Genomic DNA, 21,850 nt, shown 5'->3' on the forward strand with positions numbered 1-21,850 from the left:
CTCTGCATTCTTGGCTTCCGAGGTCGCCAGACAGGACTAAATGCGATTTCTTCTTGTGGGTATATGTGAAGGAAAGTGTGTTCGCATCTTCTGTAGCTCGTGACATGGATGAAGTGAAGAACAGAATAACAGCAGCCATAACTTACGTAAAAGCAGATACATTGTCTAAAGTTCATGATGAATTTTGCAATTGTCTGGATTTTGTGAGTATTTTGCAATGAATCCCATGTTTGTAGTATGTTTTTATCAATAAATATTGAGTTTTGAAATCAGGTTATTCTCTTTGAAACGCCGTGTACTTCATTTGACATAAGATACGTTATTTGTGTCTAGAGAGGCTGGCTCAGTAGCTCAGAAACGAGTGGATGCCACTTTCGTCTGTCCTCGTGTTCTGTGCCTCTGACTGCCCACTGCCACTGGTGGTCACTGAAGACAGCACGTCTGTCTGGGGTGTGGCGCCACCATCTGGAACCTCCGTGACAAAACTGTAGCTGAAACTGCTCCTTTCTCTCTTCTGGCCAAAAAACATAACTTCTTCTGATATTCTCAAGTTCTCAACTGCCAGGAGGAAGGTGCACACCTGAAAAACAACATCAGTCTTTAGCGTGTAAACGTGGCACTGTATTAGTGTAATAAAAACTCTCACTGTAAATGAAACTTTCTGCCAGATTAAAACGGTGTGCCGGACCGAGACTCGAACTCGGGACCTTTGCCTTCCGCGGGCAAGTACTCTACCAACGGAGCTAACTAAGCACGACTCAGACCCTCTCCTCACAGCTTTACTTCCGCCAGTACCTCGCCTCCTACCTTCCAAACTTTACAGAAGCTCTCCTGCTGTGGCTAAGCCATGTCTCCGCAATATCCTTTCTTTCAGGAGTGCTAGTTCTGAAAGGTTCGGAGGAGAGCTTCTGTAACGTTTGGAAGGTAGGAGGCGAGGTACTGACGGAAGTAAAGCTGTGAGGACGACGCGTGGGTCGTGCTTGGCTAGCTCAGTTGGTAGAGCACTTACCCGCGAAAGGCAAAGGTCCCGAGTTCGAGTCTCGGTCCGGCACACAGTTTTAATCTGGCAGAAAGTTTCATATAAGGGCACACTCCGCTGCAGAGTGAAAATCTCATTCTCTCACAGTAGATGTTTGTACTACTGTCATGTAAAAAAAATGTGTTTCAAAATAAGGCGCATTCTTACAGCGAATAGATGAATGTTTTGTGCCAGTAAAATAGAGGTAGGCTAGTGTGAGTAGCATACCTAAAAAATTTGTAGTCTGTTCTCCCTAACAGCGAATATTTTAAAATTAATTTCGTTGTGGTGTTTGAGACATTCCTGATCTAATAAGTGCTTCAGTGGTTCACGGTCGTCGCGTCGGATAATGTTGTGAAACTATGCCTCGTCCGAACAGGCCTCGAGAGCCCCAACGGTACCGATCGACCGCCGTGTCATCCTCCTTACTGGATACGGGTATGGAGGGGTACACAGTCAGCACACCACCTTCCGGGCCGTAGTCAGATTTCGAAGCTGGAGCCGCTGTTTCTAAGTCAAGTAGCTCCTCAGGTGGCCTCACAAGCCTGAGTGATCCCCGCTTGCCAACAGCGCTCGGCAGACCTGGATGGTCAGCCTTCCAAGTGCTATCCGAGCCCGACAGTGCTTAACTTCGGTGATCTGACGGGAATGCTGCACGGCTGTGAAAGCTGCACGGTACTTCAATGAGATAGCCACTCGTCATCTTCAGGTGGTTACTGGTGTTTTGGTGCAGTGCCTCGCCAGAAAACTCGCTAGAAAAACGCAGGCGCCGGTGGGTGGGGCTATAACGTCATCATAGAGCGCAGAATCGACCAGAGCCCCTTACCAGAGAAATTGACCACGGTCTGCGCTTTCGCAAGCCACAGCCCTGCGTTCGCGTGGGTGGAGGGTTGGCACCCAGTGTAAGTGCCGACTCAGATTCCCCGCCTGAGTCGACTCATTGGATTCCTTGGTCTGCGGCCGCGATGCCTTAGTGTCGCCATTGCTAATTCCCATTCCTTTCTGTGTTGAAATCCAGTGTCTCTTGTTACTTACGCACGTTCCGATAGCTTCTTTAATGATAGAGTCTCGGCACGTGGAGGCAGACGAAAGCATCTATGTCTCTCCATAGTTCATGCTATGTTCCTTGTGAAGATAGTGCTTAGAATAGCAGACTTTCCTGGCTGACCCGATTTGGTATGACGTCTATTTTCAGCGCATCTGTCTGTCCAAAGTATGTTTTCCCACACAGGCACAGGTTTTATATATCCCAGATGTCCTTAGCCCAAGGTCGCCTTTAACACAACCCATCATCGTCATCACTTGCGATGGTGCGCTAGGGACCGCATCTACCTTCTTTCGAAGTTAGCAGGCAACTACGCTGTTATGCGGTGGCTCGTTTAGGCCCATTCAACATCTGTCCTTCAAGTGTAACGAGCGAGTAACGGAGTTGATATTTCATACCTGCCACAGCAAATTTGTGTTCGTGGGGTCTCTATTCTAATTCGAACGTTTGACTTACGCTATACGTATTCGTTTCGGAATATCGTTTCTACGTCTTCCGTTAACTATACGTGGTTAACATTATGAAGACAATTAATAACATTTGTGAAACACAACTTTGTTTGGGGAAAACATAATGATGTTCGAAGTCGCCAGTATTTCCACGACAAACGACTTTCAACAACTTATTATATGCATAATTGTTGCAACTGATTGCCGGGAATATATACGGTGTTTCAAAAATGACCAGTATATTTGAAACGGCAATAAAAACTAAACGAGCAACGATAGAAATACACAGTTTGTTGCAATATGCTTGGGACAACAGTACATTTTCAGGCTGACAAACTTTCGAAATTACAGTAATTACAATTTTCAACAACAGATGGCGCTGCGGTCTGGGAAACTCTATAGTACGATATTTTCCACATTCCACCATGCGTAGCAATAATATGGCGTAGTCTCTGAATGAAATTACCCGAAACCTTTGACAACGTGTCTGGCGGAATGGCTTCACATGCAGATGAGATGTACTGCTTCAGCTGTTCAATTGTTTCTGGATTCTGGTGGTACACCTGGTCTTTCAAGTGTCCCCACAGAAAGAGTCACAGGGCTTCATGTCTGGCGAATAGGGAGGCCAATCCACGCCGCCTCTTCTATGTTTCGGATAGCCCAAAGCAATCACACGATCATCGAAATATTCATTCAGGAAATTAAAGACGTCGGCCGTGCGATGTGGCCAGGTACCGTCTTGCATAAACCACGAGGTGTTCGCAGTGTCGTCTAAGGCAGTTTGTACCGCCACAAATTCACGAAGAATGTCCAGATAGCGTGATGCAGTAATCGTTTCGGATCTGAAAAATGGGCCAATGATTCCTTTGGAAGAAATGGCGGCCCAGACCAGTACTTTTTGAGGATGCAGGGACGATGGGACTGCAACATGGGGCTTTTTGGTTCCCATATGCGCCAGTTCTGTTTATTGACGAAGCCGTCCAGGTAAAAATAAGCTTCGTCAGTAAACCAAATGCTGCCCACATGCATATCGCCGTCATCAATCCTGTGCACTATATCGTTAGCGAATGTCTCTCGTGGAGCAATGGTAGCGGCGCTGAAGGGTTGCCGCGTTTGAATTTTGTATTGATAGAGGTGTAAACTCTGGCGCATGAGACGATACGTGGACGTTGGCGCCATTTGGACCGCAGCTGCAACACGGCGAACGGAAACCCGAGCCCGCTTCTTGGATCACCTGCTGCACTAGCTGCGTGTTGCCCTCTGTGGTTGCCGTACGCGGTCGCCCTACCTTTCCAGCACGTTCATCCGTCACGTTCCCAGTCCGTTGAAATTTTTCAAACAGATCCTTTATTCTATCGCTTTTCGGTCCTTTGGTTACATTAAACCTCCGTTGAAAACTTCGTCTTGTTGCAACAACACTGTGTTCTAGGCGGTGGAATTCCAACACCAGAAAAATCCTCTGTTCTAAGGAATAAACCATGTTGTCCACAGCACACTTGCACGTTGTGAACAGCACACGCTTACAGCAGAAAGACGACGTTCAGAATGACGCACCCACAGATTGCGTTGTCTTCAATATCTTTCACATCACTTGCAGCGCCATCTGTTGTTGAAAATTGTAACTACTGTAATTTCGAAAGTTTGTCCGCCTGAAAATGTACTGTTGTCCCAAGCATATTGCAACAAACGGTGTATTTCTATTGCTGCTCGTTTAGTTTTTATTGCCGTTTCAAATATACCGGTCATTTTTGAAACACCCTGTATATATATTACAAAAAAACAAATACTAAAGAAATGCTTGCATGGCGCGAGATTCGATCCGGCGACCTTCGGATTACGAACCCGAGCGCTTACCGCTGCGCCACGACGCTTTAAAAAATTATTAATCGTAGAGAGTATTTCATCACAACGGTTTCTTTTAACTGTCGATTTTCTCGACAACGGCTGAGAAGTGCGTCTTGGTGCTTTGCCATGTTACACCTCTGGAAATGAGCTTTTATTATGCGCAGTATGAATCGAATCTGAATTTCACAATTGGCGGCCTCCCCTTGTAAGATGGCGTTACAGCCCAACCCCTTCGCGTCAGCGCTTTTCTAGCGAGCCGGCGCCTATATTGGATATCCACTGCAGCGACAAGTCAGTGAGTACCTGAAGATGACGACCAGCTGTCTCGTTGAAATATAGTGCAGCTTTGTCAACATTATTGCACGCAACGCCCGCAAAAATGAAGCATCAAATAGAATGTCAGCACAAAGAAGTTATGACATACACACAGGAAAGTTTGATTTAATGGTATAATGAGGTACAGAGATCTCGGCATCCCTCGATATCGCGTTCTGAGGAAAACAAGGAATTGCTTTGGAAAATAGTAATGTTAGACTAACATGAATATAGGTAAAGGCTGAACATGGAATTAGCGAAATAGACTGTACATGCAGTCCTCCGAATATACACTCCTGGAAATGGAAAAAAGAACACATTGACACCGGTGTGTCAGACCCACCATACTTGCTCCGGACACTGCGAGAGGGCTGTACAAGCAATGATCACACGCACGACACAGCGGACACACCAGGAACCGCGGTGTTGGCCGTCGAATGGCGCTAGCTGCGCAGCATTTGTGCACCGCCGCCGTCAGTGTCAGCCAGTTTGCCGTGGCATACGAAGCTCCATCGCAGTCTTTAACACTGGTAGCATGCCGCGACAGCGTGGACGTGAACCGTATGTGCAGTTGACGGACTTTGAGCGAGGTCGTATAGTGGGCATGCGGGAGGCCGGGTGGACGTACCGCCGAATTGCTCAACACGTGGGGCGTGAGGTCTCCACAGTACATCGATGTTGTCGCCAGTGGTCGGCGGAAGGTGCACGTGCCCGTCGACCTGGGACCGGACCGCAGCGACGCACGGATGCATGCCAAGACCGTAGTATCCTACGCAGTGCCGTAGGGGACCGCACCGCCACTTCCCAGCAAATTAGGGACACTGTTGCTCCTGGGGTATCGGCGAGGACCATTCGCAACGGTCTCCATGAAGCTAGGCTACGGTCCCGCACACCGTTAGGCCGTCTTCCGCTCACGCCCCAACATCGTGCACCCCGCCTCTAGTGGCGTCGCGACAGGCGTGAATGGAGGGACGAATGGAGACGTGTCGTCTTCAGCGATGAGAGTCGCTTCTGCCTTGGTGCCAATGATGGTCGTATGCGTATTTGGCGCCGTGCAGGTGAGCGCCACAATCAGGACTGCATACGACCGAGGCACACAGGGCCAACACCCGGCATCATGGTGTGGGGAGCGATCTCCTACACTGGCCGTACACCTCTGGTGATCGTCGAGGGGACAATGAATAGTGCACGGTACATCCAAACTGTCATCGAACCCATCGTTCTACCATTCCTAGACCGGCAAGGGAACTTGCTGTTCCAACAGGACAATGCACGTCCGCATGTATCCCGTGCCACCCAATGTGCTCTAGAAGGTGTAAGTCAACTACCCTGGCCAGCAAGATCTCCGGATCTGTCCCCCATTGAGCATGTTTGGGACTGGATGAAGCGTCGTCTCACGCGGTCTGCACGTCCAGCACGAACGCTGGTCCAACTGAGGCGCCAGGTGGAAATGGCATGGCAAGCCGTTCCACAGGACTACATCCAGCATCTTTACGATCGTGTCCATGGGAGAATAGCAGCCTGCATTGCTGCGAAAGGTGGATATACACTGTACTAGTGCCGACATTGTGCATGCTCTGTTGCCTGTGTCTATGTGTCTGTGGTTCTGTCAGTGTGATCATGTGATGTATCTGACCCCAGGAATGTGTCAATAAAGTTTCCCCTTGCTGGGACAATGAATTCACGGTGTTCTTATTTCAATTTCCAGGAGTGTGTTAAAAGTTTTACTTGCGAGGAAACCATGATGTACAGGCAGTTGCACATAAAACAATCAATGCGGAACAGAACTTTGCGAGTAAATGTTAAATTGCGACAAGAATTGCAGATACACTACTGGTCATTAAAATTGCTGCCCCAAGGAGATGACGTGCTACAGGCGCGAAATTTAACCGACAGGAAGAAGATGCTGTGATATGCAAATGATTAGCTTTTCAGAGCATTCACACAACGTTGGCGCCGGTGACGACACCTACTACGTGCTGACATGAGGAAAATTTCGAACCGACTTCTCATACGCAAACACCAGTTGACTGGCGTTGCCTGGTGAAACTTTGTTGTGATGTCTCGTGTAAGGAGAAGAAATGCGTACCATCACGTTTCCAACTTTCATGAAGTTTGGATTCTAGGCTATCGCGATTGCGGTTTATCTTATCGCGACATTGCTGCACGCATTGGTCCAGACCCAATGACATTGTTTTAATGGTTTTAGAGCGCAAAACTGCTTCGGTGATTAGCGCCCGGTCTGTCACTTAGGAAAAGGTAAAAAAACGAAACTGGAAACCATCAGTAATGAGAGCGAAACTCAAAAAAGTAGGGAAACTAAGAGCGGAAGGAAAGCTTAAGAAATCACTATAGGAGGGGGGTTGTTTGTCCCCCAAAAGAGCGTCAAATGACTGACGTCATCTAACTGGCACTAATGAACTCGAGAACGCGATCGGCTGAGCGCGAGTCATCTGCTAAAATGTAAGATATATCAGGCGACGGCTGTAGACAGGCGCGTAACGGAGTAAAATAGGAGCACTCAAGTAAAAGGTGTCTCACCGTCCACAGCTGAGAGCAGTGGGGACAGAGTGGGGGAGGATCGCCGCTTAAAAGATGTCGATGGCTAAAAAGACAGTGCCCTATCCGGAGTCTAGTTAAAATTACCTCCTCCCGACGACGAGTTCGGGAGGAAGAGGTCCAAGCACAGGGAGGAGCTTTCACGTCCCGCAATTTATTATTCTGAAGTGTCGACCAATGTGCGTGCCATAAAAGAACAACACTCCGTAGATCGGTGAAGGGAATCATGCGAGTAGCTGGCTGAAGAGAGACTGCAGTCTTGGCCGCTAAGTCGGCGGCCTCATTTCCACAACATGTCCTGGGATCCAGAGGATCGCCACAGAGAAGCCCCCAAGTGGAGCATGTGGAGGCAGTCCTGAATCCGGTGGAGCAGAAGATGGACAGGATAGAGAGCTTGGAGACTGAGGAGAGAGCTGAGAGAATCTGAGCAGATAACATACTGTATCCGCTGATGGCGACGGATGTAGTGGACAGCCTGGGGAACAGCGTAAAGCTCCGCAGTATAAACCGAACACTGGTCGGGATGCCGAAATCGATTTGGGATCTCGCCAACAATATAGGCACTCCCATCACCAAACGATGTTTTTGAGCCATCAGTGTAAATAAATGTGGCATCCTTCATTTGTGCGCATAGAGCAGCAAATGCCCGACGATAATCAAGAGAAGGGGTACTATCCTTGGGAAACTACAAAGGTCACGGAGCAGGCAGGTCTGGGGTCGGAGCCAAGGTGGTGCTGTACCCCAAGTTGTCAAGAAAGTTTTAGGAAAGTGGAAGGAAAGAGAATGGAGCAGTTGACGGAAGCGGACTCCCGGTGGTAGTAGGGAGGAAGCGAGGCCCCATACCCTGAATCCAAAGAGGCGTCGAAAAAAATGTCATGGGCTGTATTAGCAGGCATGGAAGACAGATGGCTAGCATAACGACTCAGAAGGACAGCTCGCCTATTGGACAGCGGAGGTTCAGCAGTCTCAGCATAAAGGCTTTCCACAGGGCTGGTGTAGAAAGCTCCAGACATTAAACGCAATCCACGGTGGTGGATAGAGATGCCGAAGAATAGACGGCCGAACAGAGGAGTAAACTATGCTTCCATAGTCCAATCTCGAGCGCACTAAGGTGCGATAGAGGCAGAGAAGGACCACTCGGTCCGCTCCCCAGGAGGGTACTACGGAACGCCGTGATGGATCCCAACGGCCTCGTATCACTAGCCGTCGACATGACAGGCATCTTATGTGCATGGCTCTAACGGATCGCGCAGCCACGTCTGGATCCCTGAGTCAACAGATGGGGATGTTTGCAAGACAACAACCACCTGCACGACGTTGAAAGAAACTCATTTTAATTTCCAAATTAGAGGATAAAGTTTGTTAACTGCATACCGGTTCTAAGTCCCAGGCTGCAAGCGTTACGTAACGGGACTGCCGTCTGCGGCGTAGAGCCTGGAACCACACTGGACATTGCTCTACTGCTGCCCGGAACTTCTCAGCTGGGACACAGGCTGTCCCCTTCGCTGCGCTCACGTTCAAACCACACAATGCGTCCAGCATTCTCCGCCATGGCAACAGAAACTTTTTCAACAATTTGTAGTGCAACTGCCTGTCGGCTTCTCCCAGGAGCAATTCCCAAATCGCCAGTTAATGCGGATGAGTAGGAGATACAAATTCGTAATGTTCGGATACAACATTAGTAATGTCCTGCTGACACAGTCACGTCCTTTAAATATCTGGGCGTAACGTTGCAAAGCGAGCATATAAGGACAGTGGTCAGATAAACGAACACCTAAACCTTTCTGTTCGAGCTCTAATGTCTCTTATTTTATTTTGATGATCATTCCTATGTAGGTTGGGCTCAACAAAATATTTTCGCATTCGGAAGAGAAAGTTGGTGACTGAAATTTCGTAAATAGATCTCGCCGCGACGAAACACGTCTTTGCTTTAATGACTTCCATCCCAACTTGCGTATCATATCTGCCACACTCTCTCCCCTATTACGCGATAATGCAAAACGAGCTGCCCTTTTTTGCACCCTTTCGTTGTCCTCCGTCAATCCCACCTGGTAAGGATCCCACAACGTGCAGCAATATTCTAACAGAAGAGGAACGAGTGTAGTGTAAGCTGTCTCTTTAGTGGACTTGTTGCATCTTCTAAGTGTCCTGCCAATGAAACGCAACCTTTGGCTCGCTTTCCCCACAATATTATATATTTGGTCTTTCCAACTGAAGTTGCTCATGATTTTTACACCCAGGTATTATACTATTTATCAAGTAATCGAATTCCAACCGATTTCTTTTGGAACGCATGTGGATCACCTCACACTTTTCGTTATTTAGCGTCAACTGCCACCTGACACACCATACAGCAATCTTTTCTAAATCGCTTTGCAACTGATACTGGTCTTCGGATGACTTACTAGACGGTAAATTACAGTATCATCTGCGAAAAACCTAAGAGAACTGCTCAGATTGTCACCCAGGTCATTTATATAGATCAGGAACAGCAGAGGTCCCAGGACGCTTCCCTGGCGAACATCTGATATCACTTCAGTTTTACTCGATGATTTGCCGTCTATTACTACGAACTGCGACCTTCCTGACAGGACATCACGAATCCAGTCGCACAACTGAGGCGATACCCCATAGGCCCACAGCTTGATTAGAAGTCGCTTGTGAGGAACGGTTTCAAAAGCTTTCCCAAAAATCTAGAAATACGGAATCAACTTGAGATCCCCTGTCGATAGTGGCCATTACTTCGTGCGAATAAAGAGCTAGCTGCATTGCATAAGAATGATGTTTTCTGAAACCATTCTGATTACGTATCAATAGATCGTTCCCTTTGAGGTGTTTCATAATGTTTGAATACAGTATATGCTCCAAAACCCTACTGCAAACCGACGTCAATGATATAGGTCTGTAGTTCGATGGATTACCCCTACTACCCTTCTTAAACACTGGTGCGACCTGTGCAATTTTCCAATCTGTACGTATAGATCTATCAGTGAGCGAGCAGTTGTATAAGATTGCTAAGTAGGGAGCTATTGTATCGGCGTAATCTGAAAGAAACCTAATCGGTATACGATCCGGACCTGAAGACTTGTCCGTATCAAGTGACTTGAGTTGCTTCGCAACCCCTAAGGTATCTACTTCTAAGAAACTTTTGCTATCAGCTGTTCGTGTTTCAAATTCTGGAATATTCCATTCGTCTTCCCCGGTGAAGGAATTTCGGAAAATTGTGTTCAATAACTCCGCTTTAGCGGCACAGTCGTCGGTAACAGTACCATCGGCACTGCGCAGTGAAGGTATTGACTGCGTCTTGTGTACTTGTGTACTTTACATACGACCAGGATTTCTTCGGATTTCCTACCAAATTTGAGACAATGTTTCGTTGTGGAACCTATTAAAGGCATCTCGCATTGAAGTCCGTGCCAAATTTCGCTTGTCTGTAAATTTTAGACAATCTTCGGGATTTCGCGTTCTTCTGAACTTCGCATGCTTTTTTCCGTTGCCTCTGCACCACTCCTGTGGTCGGTGGTCTCACATGTGTATGGTTTCAGGTATTGACGACCTGTGTTAAGTGTAACGATATACAGTGAACGCTTGCTATTTTGTAATATACATTATCAAGGTTAATGGCGATCGATTTGCATAACTGTAGTACAATATTCCTCTCTTCCCCTCCACCGTAAAATAAATTAAAAGCCATATCATCCTACACCTCCCACCTCTTGAGCATACTACGCCGAATCTATTTCATGTCTCTGAATTTCAACATCTAAGGTAAGGTTTTCCAGACTCTCAGTCTACGAGTCGCATAAGTAAGTTAAAATGAGTTCCCACTGCGGCAATTACTGCGAATGTCATCGACAGACCAATCGTGTTAATTAAGTTCAGGAAACTGCGCTTCAAGATTGATTCTTAGAACCGTACTAAAGCAGTAGGAATTTCTAGGCAACCGACGGGAATTCATGATAATTTGTGTTCCTTCTTCGATATTTAGGAGGCTGATTTTATGTGAGCTAACAAAGGGTTTCATATCTGTCAAAGGTAATGCATATTTTCAGGTCGATGACTTTAGTGATATTGGAGCTATTATTCTTGTAGTATCTGAATTAGTGATTGAATGTGTCCATGCACCTTTCACTCTTACAGAACAGTCAAATATTTTGATATTACTATTAATGTTATCATTATATTATTATTTTGACGTAATTACAAGCTATGTAAGGCCTTTGTAGTTGACGCAACAATGGTTAGACAGACTTGTTTTTCATTCCAGTTGTCTCTCCAATTCGTAATTTTCGAAAATCTTACATTCGTTTCGAGATCATTATAAAATCAGCTGTCCTTATTGTTTTCCTCCTTATTAGAATTCTTTTAAGGCAATACTCATGTATACGTGTGATCTAATTACATTATCAATCCACTTAATGTTCCTAGCATTTAGCTTTGCTATAATGTTAGGTTCTTTAATTAATTCTTGAGCATTCGCCATCCCTTAGTGACATGGTCCTTCATTACACCAAACACTTTGCAAGTTTCCTCTCGAAAATCCTTCGTACCGCGTGTGTTAAAAGTGCAGTGTAAGAGATCGACAGATGCCCGTTTTGGCCTTGCTATAGGTATATTTGATCTTCATGACGTCGCGCAGGGCATAAAACACTTAATATACGCTTTCAATGCTGATTTTAGTGTTATCTTTCATATACTACATGTAACAATCCACCCTTCCAAAATATTTATTGCCATGTATTTGTTCAAATGTTTCGGTTTAATCTATTAATGTTATCATTATCTTCGTTAATATAAGCAAAAACATATAATTTTTGTATGTTTTATTGTAAATCTATTGAAGGTGAAGTTAAGAAACTAAAATTGGTCTCCTCGGTTACAATAGAGCAGTTTCGTGCAAATACCTCTAATATTATAATTCTACTCAAACAAAATACTGTAAATTTTTTATATGTATGGACCAATGAAAAACTGCATTGTAGTATCAGTTGTGTTAAAACACAATCAGTATACAACTTTTACACAAATGGTCAGACAATGTCATCATAAGATCTCCACATATCTTAGCGTGACACTTCCATCATAGTTAAAAAAACATTTATTGTCAACAACCGTCGTACTTACCGTCAAATGCCCTTTCTTCCTGGCCTTGTGGTATATGAGATTCAGACATTTTCTTCGCACCTTTGCAGCGACCAAGGATACAGCAAACTGCAAACCATGGGACTATGTCAATGCATTTTTACTATCTTTATCGCAATAGAAAAATTAGCAACAATCCACTGAGGAAAAAACAGCTATTTTACACGCCTACATATTTTCCAACAATGGAAATACATTTTGAGTCCAAATCTCGTCGCGAAGTCCCCTTGAAATTGTATGGAAGTACCAAACCTGGCAAAGCGTCTCAATTGCTAAAGATGCTTGGGAATTGAATATACATCCTAACCTCCTCCCCCCTCTCCTCTCTGCCCATCTTTCCCCTCTCTTCCACCATCTCCTCCTCCTTTGCCTCTTTCTGTCCATCTCCTAATCGCTCTTCTCTATGTTCACTTAATCCCCCCAACCTGGCCACTTATCCTTTCTGTTTATTGTTTATTGTTACTGTAAACGAAACCTTGATTGGATACTTAAGTTGTTTAAAGTGAACAGGTAAATTGGCTGGGACTATAGACATACTACAGGGTATGCAAACACCTATTTATCTGATAAACACACATCAAAAAAAGTTTTGAATCACCCCATTTCCCAGAACTCTGAAGATAGACGTTGACAATGGATATTGTATCACAGACACAGTCCCTTTGAATGTTCAGAGATCTCACTAAACCCGCTCAAAGATGCAAACAACCATGCATGACCAGCGCCTATTAGGCAGAGGGGGTCCGACAGCCGATCAGTTCCAGTCATTCCTCCAGGAAAGAGGTACACGGCTCGTGTAGTCTGTCGTTCAACCATGCCGGTTCGATCTGGTCAACAAGGGAAGTGTCTATGCATCTCGGAGTGAACCATAACGGTATTGTTCAATATGGAGGAGCCACAAAGAAACAGGAACTGTCGATGACATGCCTCGCTCAGGCCGCCCAAGGGCTACTACTGCAGTTGATGACCGCTACCTACGGATTATGGCTCGGAGGAATCCTGAAAGCAACGCCACCACGTTGAATAATGATTTTCGTGCACTCACAGGACGTCGTGTTACAACTCAAACTTTGCGGAATAGGCTGCATGATGTGCAACTTCACTCCCGACGTCCACGGCGAGGTCCATCTTTGCAACCACGACACAATGCAGCGCGGTACAGATGGGTCCAGCAACATCCCGAATGGAGCAATCAGTTGGTATCACGTTCTCTTCACCGATGAGTGTCGCATATGCCTTCAACCAGACAATCATCGGAGACGTGTTTGGAGGTAACACGGTCAGGCTGAACGCCTTAGACACACTGTCCAGCGAGTGTAGCCAGGTGGAGGTTCCCTACTGTTTGGGGTGGCATTATGTGGGGCTGACGTACGCCGCTGGTGGTCAAGGAAGGCGCAGTAAGGGCTGTACGATACGTGAAAAGCATCCTCCGACCGATAGTGCAACCATATCGACAGCTTATTGGCGAGGCATTCGTCTTCATGGACGACAATTGGCGCCCCCATATATTGCGAATGACTTCCTTCAGGAGAACGACATCGGTCGACTAGAGTAGCCAGCATGTTTCGCAGACATGAACCCTATCGTACATGCCTGGGATAGATAGAAAAGGGCTGCTTATGGACGACGTGATCCACCAACCACTCAGAGGGGTCTACGCCGTTGATGAGTGGGACAAACTGGACCAACAGTACCTTGATGAACTTGCGGATAATATGCCACGACGAATACAGGCATACATCAATGCAAGAGGCCGTATTACTAGATATGAGACGTACAGGTGTGTACAGCAGTCTGGACCACCACCTCTGAAGGTCTCGCTGTATGGTGGTACAACATGCAATGTGTGGTTTTCATGAGCAATAAAAAGGGCGGAAAGGATGTTTATGTTGATCTCTATTCCAATTTTCTGTACAGGTTCCGGCACTCTCGGAACCGAGGTGATGCAAAAGTTTTTTTGATGTGTGCACATGAGAGGCATGCACCTTCAGCGACAGCATTTCGCAATGTTTTAGTCTGTGAATGGATAGGATTACTAACTTTCGGACTACTCAGGCTCCGTAGTAGTATTCTAATCATAAGCCGTAAATACAGCTTTCCTGTATTCTGTAAAAATGATGGCGAGAAATAAAACAAAACATCGCACATGTGTAGAATTTTTGCTTGAAAATACGTGTAAGGAGAAAGATTATATACATTGGAGAAAAAAGTTTGTCTAGTGGTTTACAAGACCCCCCTCCCCCCCCCCCCCCCCCCTATCGTAGTTGAAACGGTGTCATGTATTCTCCGCCCTGTGAAATTTCCGCCCAGAAATGGTCGAGGAAGGGCCCACCTATCCCCTGGGGACGTGAGCTAGCATGCTCAAGCCGTACGGTACTAGGCATACTATATATTGCATGTAACAATTTCAGTGTAATTAATTCTGATATTTATATGTTTTTACAGAGAGTTCTTACTGATTAAAAGTAAAACAAATGATTCTATTAATTTATGCAGAAATTTGTTTTAGAACACACACACAGTGACATCGCCCAAATGGAGCACAAAATAAGTAAATAAATAAATAAACAGGTAAATTGCGGTCAGGTTTCTTAAGGGCCATCTGTTGGCTGGTTCAATGCTGAAACTTGTTAAACTTACGTCGGAGAAGCACTCGACCCCAAGGACATGAAAGAAGGCGCAAAAATATTATAATTAAAGAGAGCATTTGTAGATGATCAAAAATTGACGAGACTAACAAAAATTAAGAACCTATTAAGTAGGTTGTTCTTGATAAAACTGAACGACTTAAAGAAAACGTAGCAAATCTTGCACATAACTGTCATGAAAAAAGAAGACAGTGTATTAGTTGAAAAACCGCACATTTTCATAGCACAGCATTTTCCTTCTTGAAGTCAGTTTTAACCGAAAACCTATACATTACAGTTTAAGGAAAATGTATCGTATAGCTCTCTGAATGGTCATTAGAGTATCGTGTAAAAATTTGAAACAAAGCAGTCAGAAACCTTTCGAGACTTCAGCAAGGATCGTTTCCCCCGTCATATATTGTATACATATTTATATATTATGCATATTTAAATAATGTATAGCCTATGTCCGTACGAAAGTTCATTAAAGTAACACGTAAAAATTGAAGTGCTTGAGACAAAAGCTTTTCTCAACTTTTGATAACAACGTTCCCTCCTTATACATTACATATATATTTGTATATTACGTGTATTAAGAATATATAGCCTAGGTCCATCCGTCGATTCATTAGAGTATCATGTGAAAATATGAAGTAAATAATTCGTACGTTTTTCGAATTTTTTTTCAACAATACTAAAAAAACGACTTGTCCATATGTAGTAGTATGGATCTGCCGCGAATATGTGTGGCAAACCTCGCAAAGCGCAGAATGACGTGGTCACCGTGTCTTTTCCTGTAGGACTCCTATTATCACACGGACCCACCGAAAATGACGTAACACGTGCGCTTGTTGGCCTTGTCACCTGTACATCTAGTTCTGACCTCTGTGTTTCTGTCACTTCACTCAAACTCCACGAATAACGGCAAGACGTACGACAACACAGTACCTTCTTTTTTGTGGAATATGGCTCCGTAAGCATGTCTTAGCATATACTTTTTGAAGCAAATGTTAAGCTTTTTGCCAAATAAGAGCTCATTTATGTAAATCCGACAGTCGTTATACTAGCCTGTTACATGGTGTTGAATATTTAGCAAGCTTCTGTGTGTACATCGATTACACACAAATTCAAACTTTGACAGATAAAAAGACAGACTTCGAATTTCAAAATCATTTTTATTCGTTTTTAGCCACTTTAGTCATGTTACTTCCCCTGTTGGAAGTGAAAGACGATTACGTGGAAATGTGAAGTACGTTCGTAGAGAAATAAAACGGCAAATATAACCTTTCTCTAATTGGGCTTCTATTTTCTGTGATCGAATCGCCATTACATTCCGGATTTGCTTCGTATGTTAGTAAAACACTGAAATGAAATCGCATACAAAAACCAAGAAGTAAAAGATCCGCACTATAATACACAAGTAAGTTTGAATGTAAACTGCCACATTATTATTTAAATTAAAAAGAGAATTAAGTTTTGAGCTACGCAAGAGGAGACAAGTGACATGTGTAGTAAACTCCACATCAGTCAAATGAACGCTCACTCTCGTCTGAACTGTAACGGGATTTGATGTGGTGTTGTAGACTATTAACAAGGCTAGCAACCTCACACAGTTGTTTCTGTCCCACCAAAAGAACGAAAATAACGGTATGTGGCTTCCGAATACATTATTATTATGTGTGTGATGTAATGCGAGATGCTATCAGTTGCACGAATATCTTACGTCAGTGACATTCATAGTTATGCCAAATTACGTAATTAGATGGTAACCACACGTTATAAACTTTTAATGAAATTTACATAACGGTTGATCGCTAATTCAATTTATATGTAGGTCCACGTGGACAGTCAGCTTCTTACACCTTTCCCATGCTGTTTGTCTCATAGCAGTTGTTTTCATGAAGTTCAAAAGTTTGAACTAGCCGTTAGCTTTATGTGTTGATCATATTTTGCTTCAGCAAATGTGCCACACAATAATATACCGGGTGATCAAAGAGTCAGTATAAATTTGAAAACTGAATAAATCACGGAATAATGTAGACAGAGAGGTACAAATTGACACACTTGTTTGGAATGACATGAGGTTTTATTATAACAAAAAAAATACAAAAGTTCAAAAAATGTCCGACAGGTGGCGCTTCATCTGATCAGAATAGCAATAATTAGCATAACAAAGTAAGACAAAGCAAAGATGATGTTCTTTAAAGGAAATGCTCAATATGTCCACCATCATTCCTCAACAATGGCTGTAGTCGAGGAATAATGTTGTGAACAGCACTGTGAAGCATGTCCGGAGTTATGGTGAGGCATTGGCGTGGGATGATGTCTTTCAGCATCCCTAGAGATGTCACTCGATCACTATCAAATTGCGAATTCAGGTAACCCCAAAGCCAATAATGGCACGGACTGAGATTTGGGGACCTGGGAGGCCAAGTATGACGAAAGTGGCGGCTGAGCACACGATCATCACCAAACTTTGCGCGCAAGAGATCTTTCACGCGTCTATCAATATGTGGTGGAGCGCCATCCTGCATAAACATCGTACGTTCCAGCACGTGTTTATTAGCCAGGCTGGGGATGATGTGATTCTGTAACATATCGGCGTACCTCTCACCCGTCACGGTAGCAGTTACAAAACCAGAATCACGCATTTCCTGAAGAAAAAAGGCCCGATAACGGCAGATGTGGTAAATCCAATCCATACTGTGGCTTTCTCGTCGTGCAGTGGAGTTTCCACGACAGTTCTACGATTTTCGGTAGCCGAAATTCTGTAGTTGTGGGCGTTGACAGACCCTCGGAGCGTAAAATGAGCTTCGTCGATCCACAACACGTTACTCAATCAATCGTCACCTTCCGCCATCTTTTGAAACGCCCACACCGCAAATGCCCTGCGCTTCACTAAATCGCCAGGTAACAACTCAATATGCTGATGGATTTCGTATGGATAGCATCGGAGGGTACGCCTAAGTGCCACCCAAACAGCAGTGTATGGAATGCCGGTGCACGAGCGCTGGCTTCCCCGTGTACAGACGGACCCGCTACAGTCTCCATTTCTTCCTGAACTGTCTCAGCAGCATTACGCCTTGTGCTCGGTCGGCCACTATGGGGTCTATCGTTTAAACAACCCGTGGCTTTTGACTTCGAAATCAATCTCGCCACAGCTGCATTTCTCAACGGACCTTTACCCGCTCGAATCCCCTTCCTATGGCTGAAATAGCACATTCTCCATTCTGATGATACAGCTTCACTAAAAGCGGCTTTTCAGGTAACGTCAACATGCTGCGATTGCTGGCGCATCTGATTCTTTCTCTCTATCTCTCTCTCTCTCTTTTTCCCTTTATTGTCAATTTCACACCTGATACAGGTAGGCCAACAGCGGCATATTACGCCGCTCTTCGGCCACAGATAAAACTAAAGATACAAATGAAGACAATCGTAGAACAGACAGGGTGGATATGCAGACGGAGACATACAAAATTAAAACACACGGAGCCGCTCACGGGCGCAGAGTCCAAGATAAGAATCTTCAGACATGTGGACACAGAGATGATAGATGGCACATGCGAACGTTGGAGCACACACAGATAAACACTGGAACACTTGAGCACGAACACGACGCCACTCACAAGCACTAGGCGATGATCTCCGTCACACGATTGTCCACGTAATGTGTGCGAGTACGGTGACTTTCCAAGAGGGGAAGAAGGGGGTGAGGGAGAGAGAGGGGAGAGCAAAGATGCCAATGGCAGAGGAGACAGTAGGAGGAATGGAGGTATGGGGGTAGGGGAAGCCCAGGTGAGGAGTGGGGTGAATGGGAGAAGGAAGGGAAGGGGGAGAGAAGGGAGAGAGGGTGCCTATAGGAACAAACACAGGAAGAGGGAGGGAGGATCAAAGTTGGTAGAAGGGGTAGATGGAGGGGAGGAGGCCATCATCAGGGAGGGGGACCTGGCGAAAGCCACCTTGGGAGAGAGGTAGGGCAGGTGGGAACGTGAAAATACAGGTGCGGCAGCAGACGGGGGCGGGAGAAGATGGGAGAGACCAGCTGGTGAGGAGGACCAAGTTTACAGCAGGTGTAGAGGATCCTTATCTGTTCGAGGAAAAGGAGGTGAGGGCACGGAATAAGGTCGTACTGGGTCCACGTGAGGGAGGGGAGACGGATGCGATAGGCGAGGCGAAGAGCATGGCGTTCTAGGATATGAAGGGATTTGTAAAAGGTATGGGGAATGGAGATCCAGGCAGGGTTTTCGTAGCAAAGGACAGGGCGAATGAGGGATTTATAGGTATGGAGGATGGTGGAGGGGTCCAGACCCCATCTACGGCCAGAAAGGAGCTTCAGGAGACGGGAGCGTGCCTTGGCTTGGATTGTCCAGTGGTGGGGGGGTCCAGGAGAGGCGATGGTCGACGGTGACGCCAAGGTACTTAAGGGTGGGGGTGAGGGCGATAGAATGGTCATAGATGGTGATGCAGAAATCGATTAGGCGGAAGGAAGGGATGGTTTTGCCTACAATGATCGTCTGGGTTTTTGAAGGATTGACCTTAAGCAACCAGTGGTTGCACCAAGCAGTGAACCGGTCGAGATGGGATTGGAGAAGGTGTTTGGAGCGCTGCAGGGTGGGGGCAAGGGCAAGGAAGGCGGTGTCATCGGCGTACTGGAGAAGGTGGATGTGGGGTGAAGGTGGCGGCATGTCCGCCGTATACAAAAGGTACAGAAGAGGGGAGAGGACGGTACCTTGGGGCACACCGGCAGAGGGAAAAAGGTGTAGGAATCCATGTTATGGATGGTGACACAGTAAGGACGGTGTTAAAGAAAGGAGCCGATCAGACAGACGTAGTTAATAGGAAGGGAGATGGTTTGGAGCTTGAAGAGGAGACCAGAATGCCACACGCAGTCATAGGCTCGTTCAAGGTCAAGGGAGTGGAAGATAGCGGAGTGACGGGAGATTCTCTCTCTTATTACAGCTCCTTTTATAAACGATTGTCATGCGCAGTCACTGACGTTTTGCTGTCCAGCGCCACCTGTCGAACATTTTGTGAACTTTGTTTCTTTTTTGGTTCTCATAAAACCCCATGCCATTTCAAGCATGTGTGTCAATTTTTACCCCTCTATCTACATTATTCCGTGGTTTATTAAGGTTTCAAATTCATACTGACTTTTTGGCTATCCGGTATTTTGATACTTAATGATATACACATTGAGTTCACCAAAAATTTCAAAGGTAAGGCGTTGTAATCCAAGTGTAATAATCCCAATTTCCCTCCGTCACTAATAAAGTCGCAATGACACCGTTCTACTGTATGTTATGAAGAGTTACCTGTGTGCCTTAAATTTCACCATCGAAGGTACCTTTTGCTGTGCCAAGGAGAGAGGCAGCAGTTGTACTAAGTATTATTCTTTAATTTCCCTACAATGTCTACTGTCTAGCAGGGGGGTCCGCTTTTATAGGATTTGGTAAATATTTATTGTCAGCTGAGAAACCGGTGTATTTATTCCAATTTTATATTAGTCCATCTCGTCGTTTCACCTCCCTCTGTCCATCTCCTCCAACCCCTCTCTGTGCTTATCTCCCCCTACCCCTCTCTCTGTCTATCAGCCCTTCCCCCTCTCTCCGTCCATCTGCTCGTTTCCTCTCTGCCCATCTGCTCCTCTCAGCTCTCTCTGTCCATTTCCGCCTCACCCTCTCTCTGACCATCTCCTGCCCCTTCCCCCCACCCCCTCCAATATCGGTGTCCATCTCCCCCTCCTCCTCCTCCTCTCTTCACATTACCACTCCACTAGGAGACTGGTGGTTCTTACTCCCGTATGTTCTATTTTCCGAACTTCACATAAGAAATTGCACGCACCTTGCAGAACTATTGGACGAAATCAAGTTTTATCAGTGCACACGTCGCTACAGAGAAAAAAATCAGTCTGAGTAAGCCATTTGCCCGAAATATACTTTCTGGTAAAAGTAATAGTGAAACCAGGAATGCAAGAGACCTTCAATTTGGTTTGGATAGTAGGAGACGAGAGACTGGTGGAAGTAAAACTATGTTGGCAGATGTCAGTCGTTCCTGGATAGTTCACTCTGTAATACAAGGTGAAATGTCTCTGTTGGATTCCTTTCATGTTAATTTCTTAAATCTGTTGTCATTTACGGCATACATTCCACTTCTAAATTAATTGTGGTGTTTCTGACTATCTGGGAGGAGACTGAGCAGTGAAACGTGTTACTTTTCCACATAAACAAGAACGATCTGTCACACTACTACTATTTAAAGCACAGTAGTTCATGTCACACAGTCTCATACGGAACCTACATCCGCTTTTTTTTATATACTGTATATGGTAAGATACTGTCATCCCCCTTCCCTTCTGTGTGAAAGAATGAATGAGAAAATGTATTTCTAGTTGCATGCTGGATGGCAGCAGACAAGCCTGTCTGCTAGAGAACAGTAGGACTAACGTCGGAACAGGAAGCTACGCTTTCTAAAAGCAAGGAGGTTTCTGTCCTTAGTATGGTCCTGTCCGTCCCTTGTCATATTGGTATAGGGAGCTGCCTCTCTGGTCACTTCCGTTCGTATTTGGGAAGCACGCTCGGTAGGAGCGCAGGTCGGTCTGTTCGCGGCGAGCGTCTGAAGTGGTAAGATCTCCGGCTAAGCGCGTGTCTGCTAAGTCCGTAGGACAATGGATTTCTTAAGATCAGCCTAACTGAAAATTTAATGACCTTTATTTCAGGTTTAGCTATAAAATATCTAATGTTATCTTAAATTGCAACGCAGTGTAATTCGAGTGTGAAGTTCAGAATATATTCCGGTAGTTGCTTTGTCACTACTTTGTGAGTAAAGTGGAACCACGTGTTGATCAGTAACT

General features: G+C 45.3%; 1 protein-coding gene across 1 annotated transcript in view; it reads right to left on the reverse strand.

The window, feature by feature from the left end:
- Positions 1 to 303: 303 nt before the first annotated feature.
- The window catches only part of LOC126291702 (uncharacterized), an 82,214-nt gene continuing 60,667 nt past the window's right edge, over positions 304 to 21,850 (reverse strand). Inside the window, exons 6-7 of the mRNA XM_049985334.1 lie at positions 12,356 to 12,442; positions 304 to 580 (exon numbers count right to left, since the gene is read on the reverse strand). Coding sequence (XP_049841291.1) covers positions 344 to 580; positions 12,356 to 12,442 — 324 coding nt within the window. The 3' untranslated portion in view covers positions 304 to 343. The remainder of the gene's footprint in view (positions 581 to 12,355; positions 12,443 to 21,850) is intronic.

This window comes from Schistocerca gregaria, chromosome 9, assembly GCF_023897955.1.
Source record: "Schistocerca gregaria isolate iqSchGreg1 chromosome 9, iqSchGreg1.2, whole genome shotgun sequence".
NCBI lineage: Eukaryota > Metazoa > Arthropoda > Insecta > Orthoptera > Acrididae > Schistocerca > Schistocerca gregaria.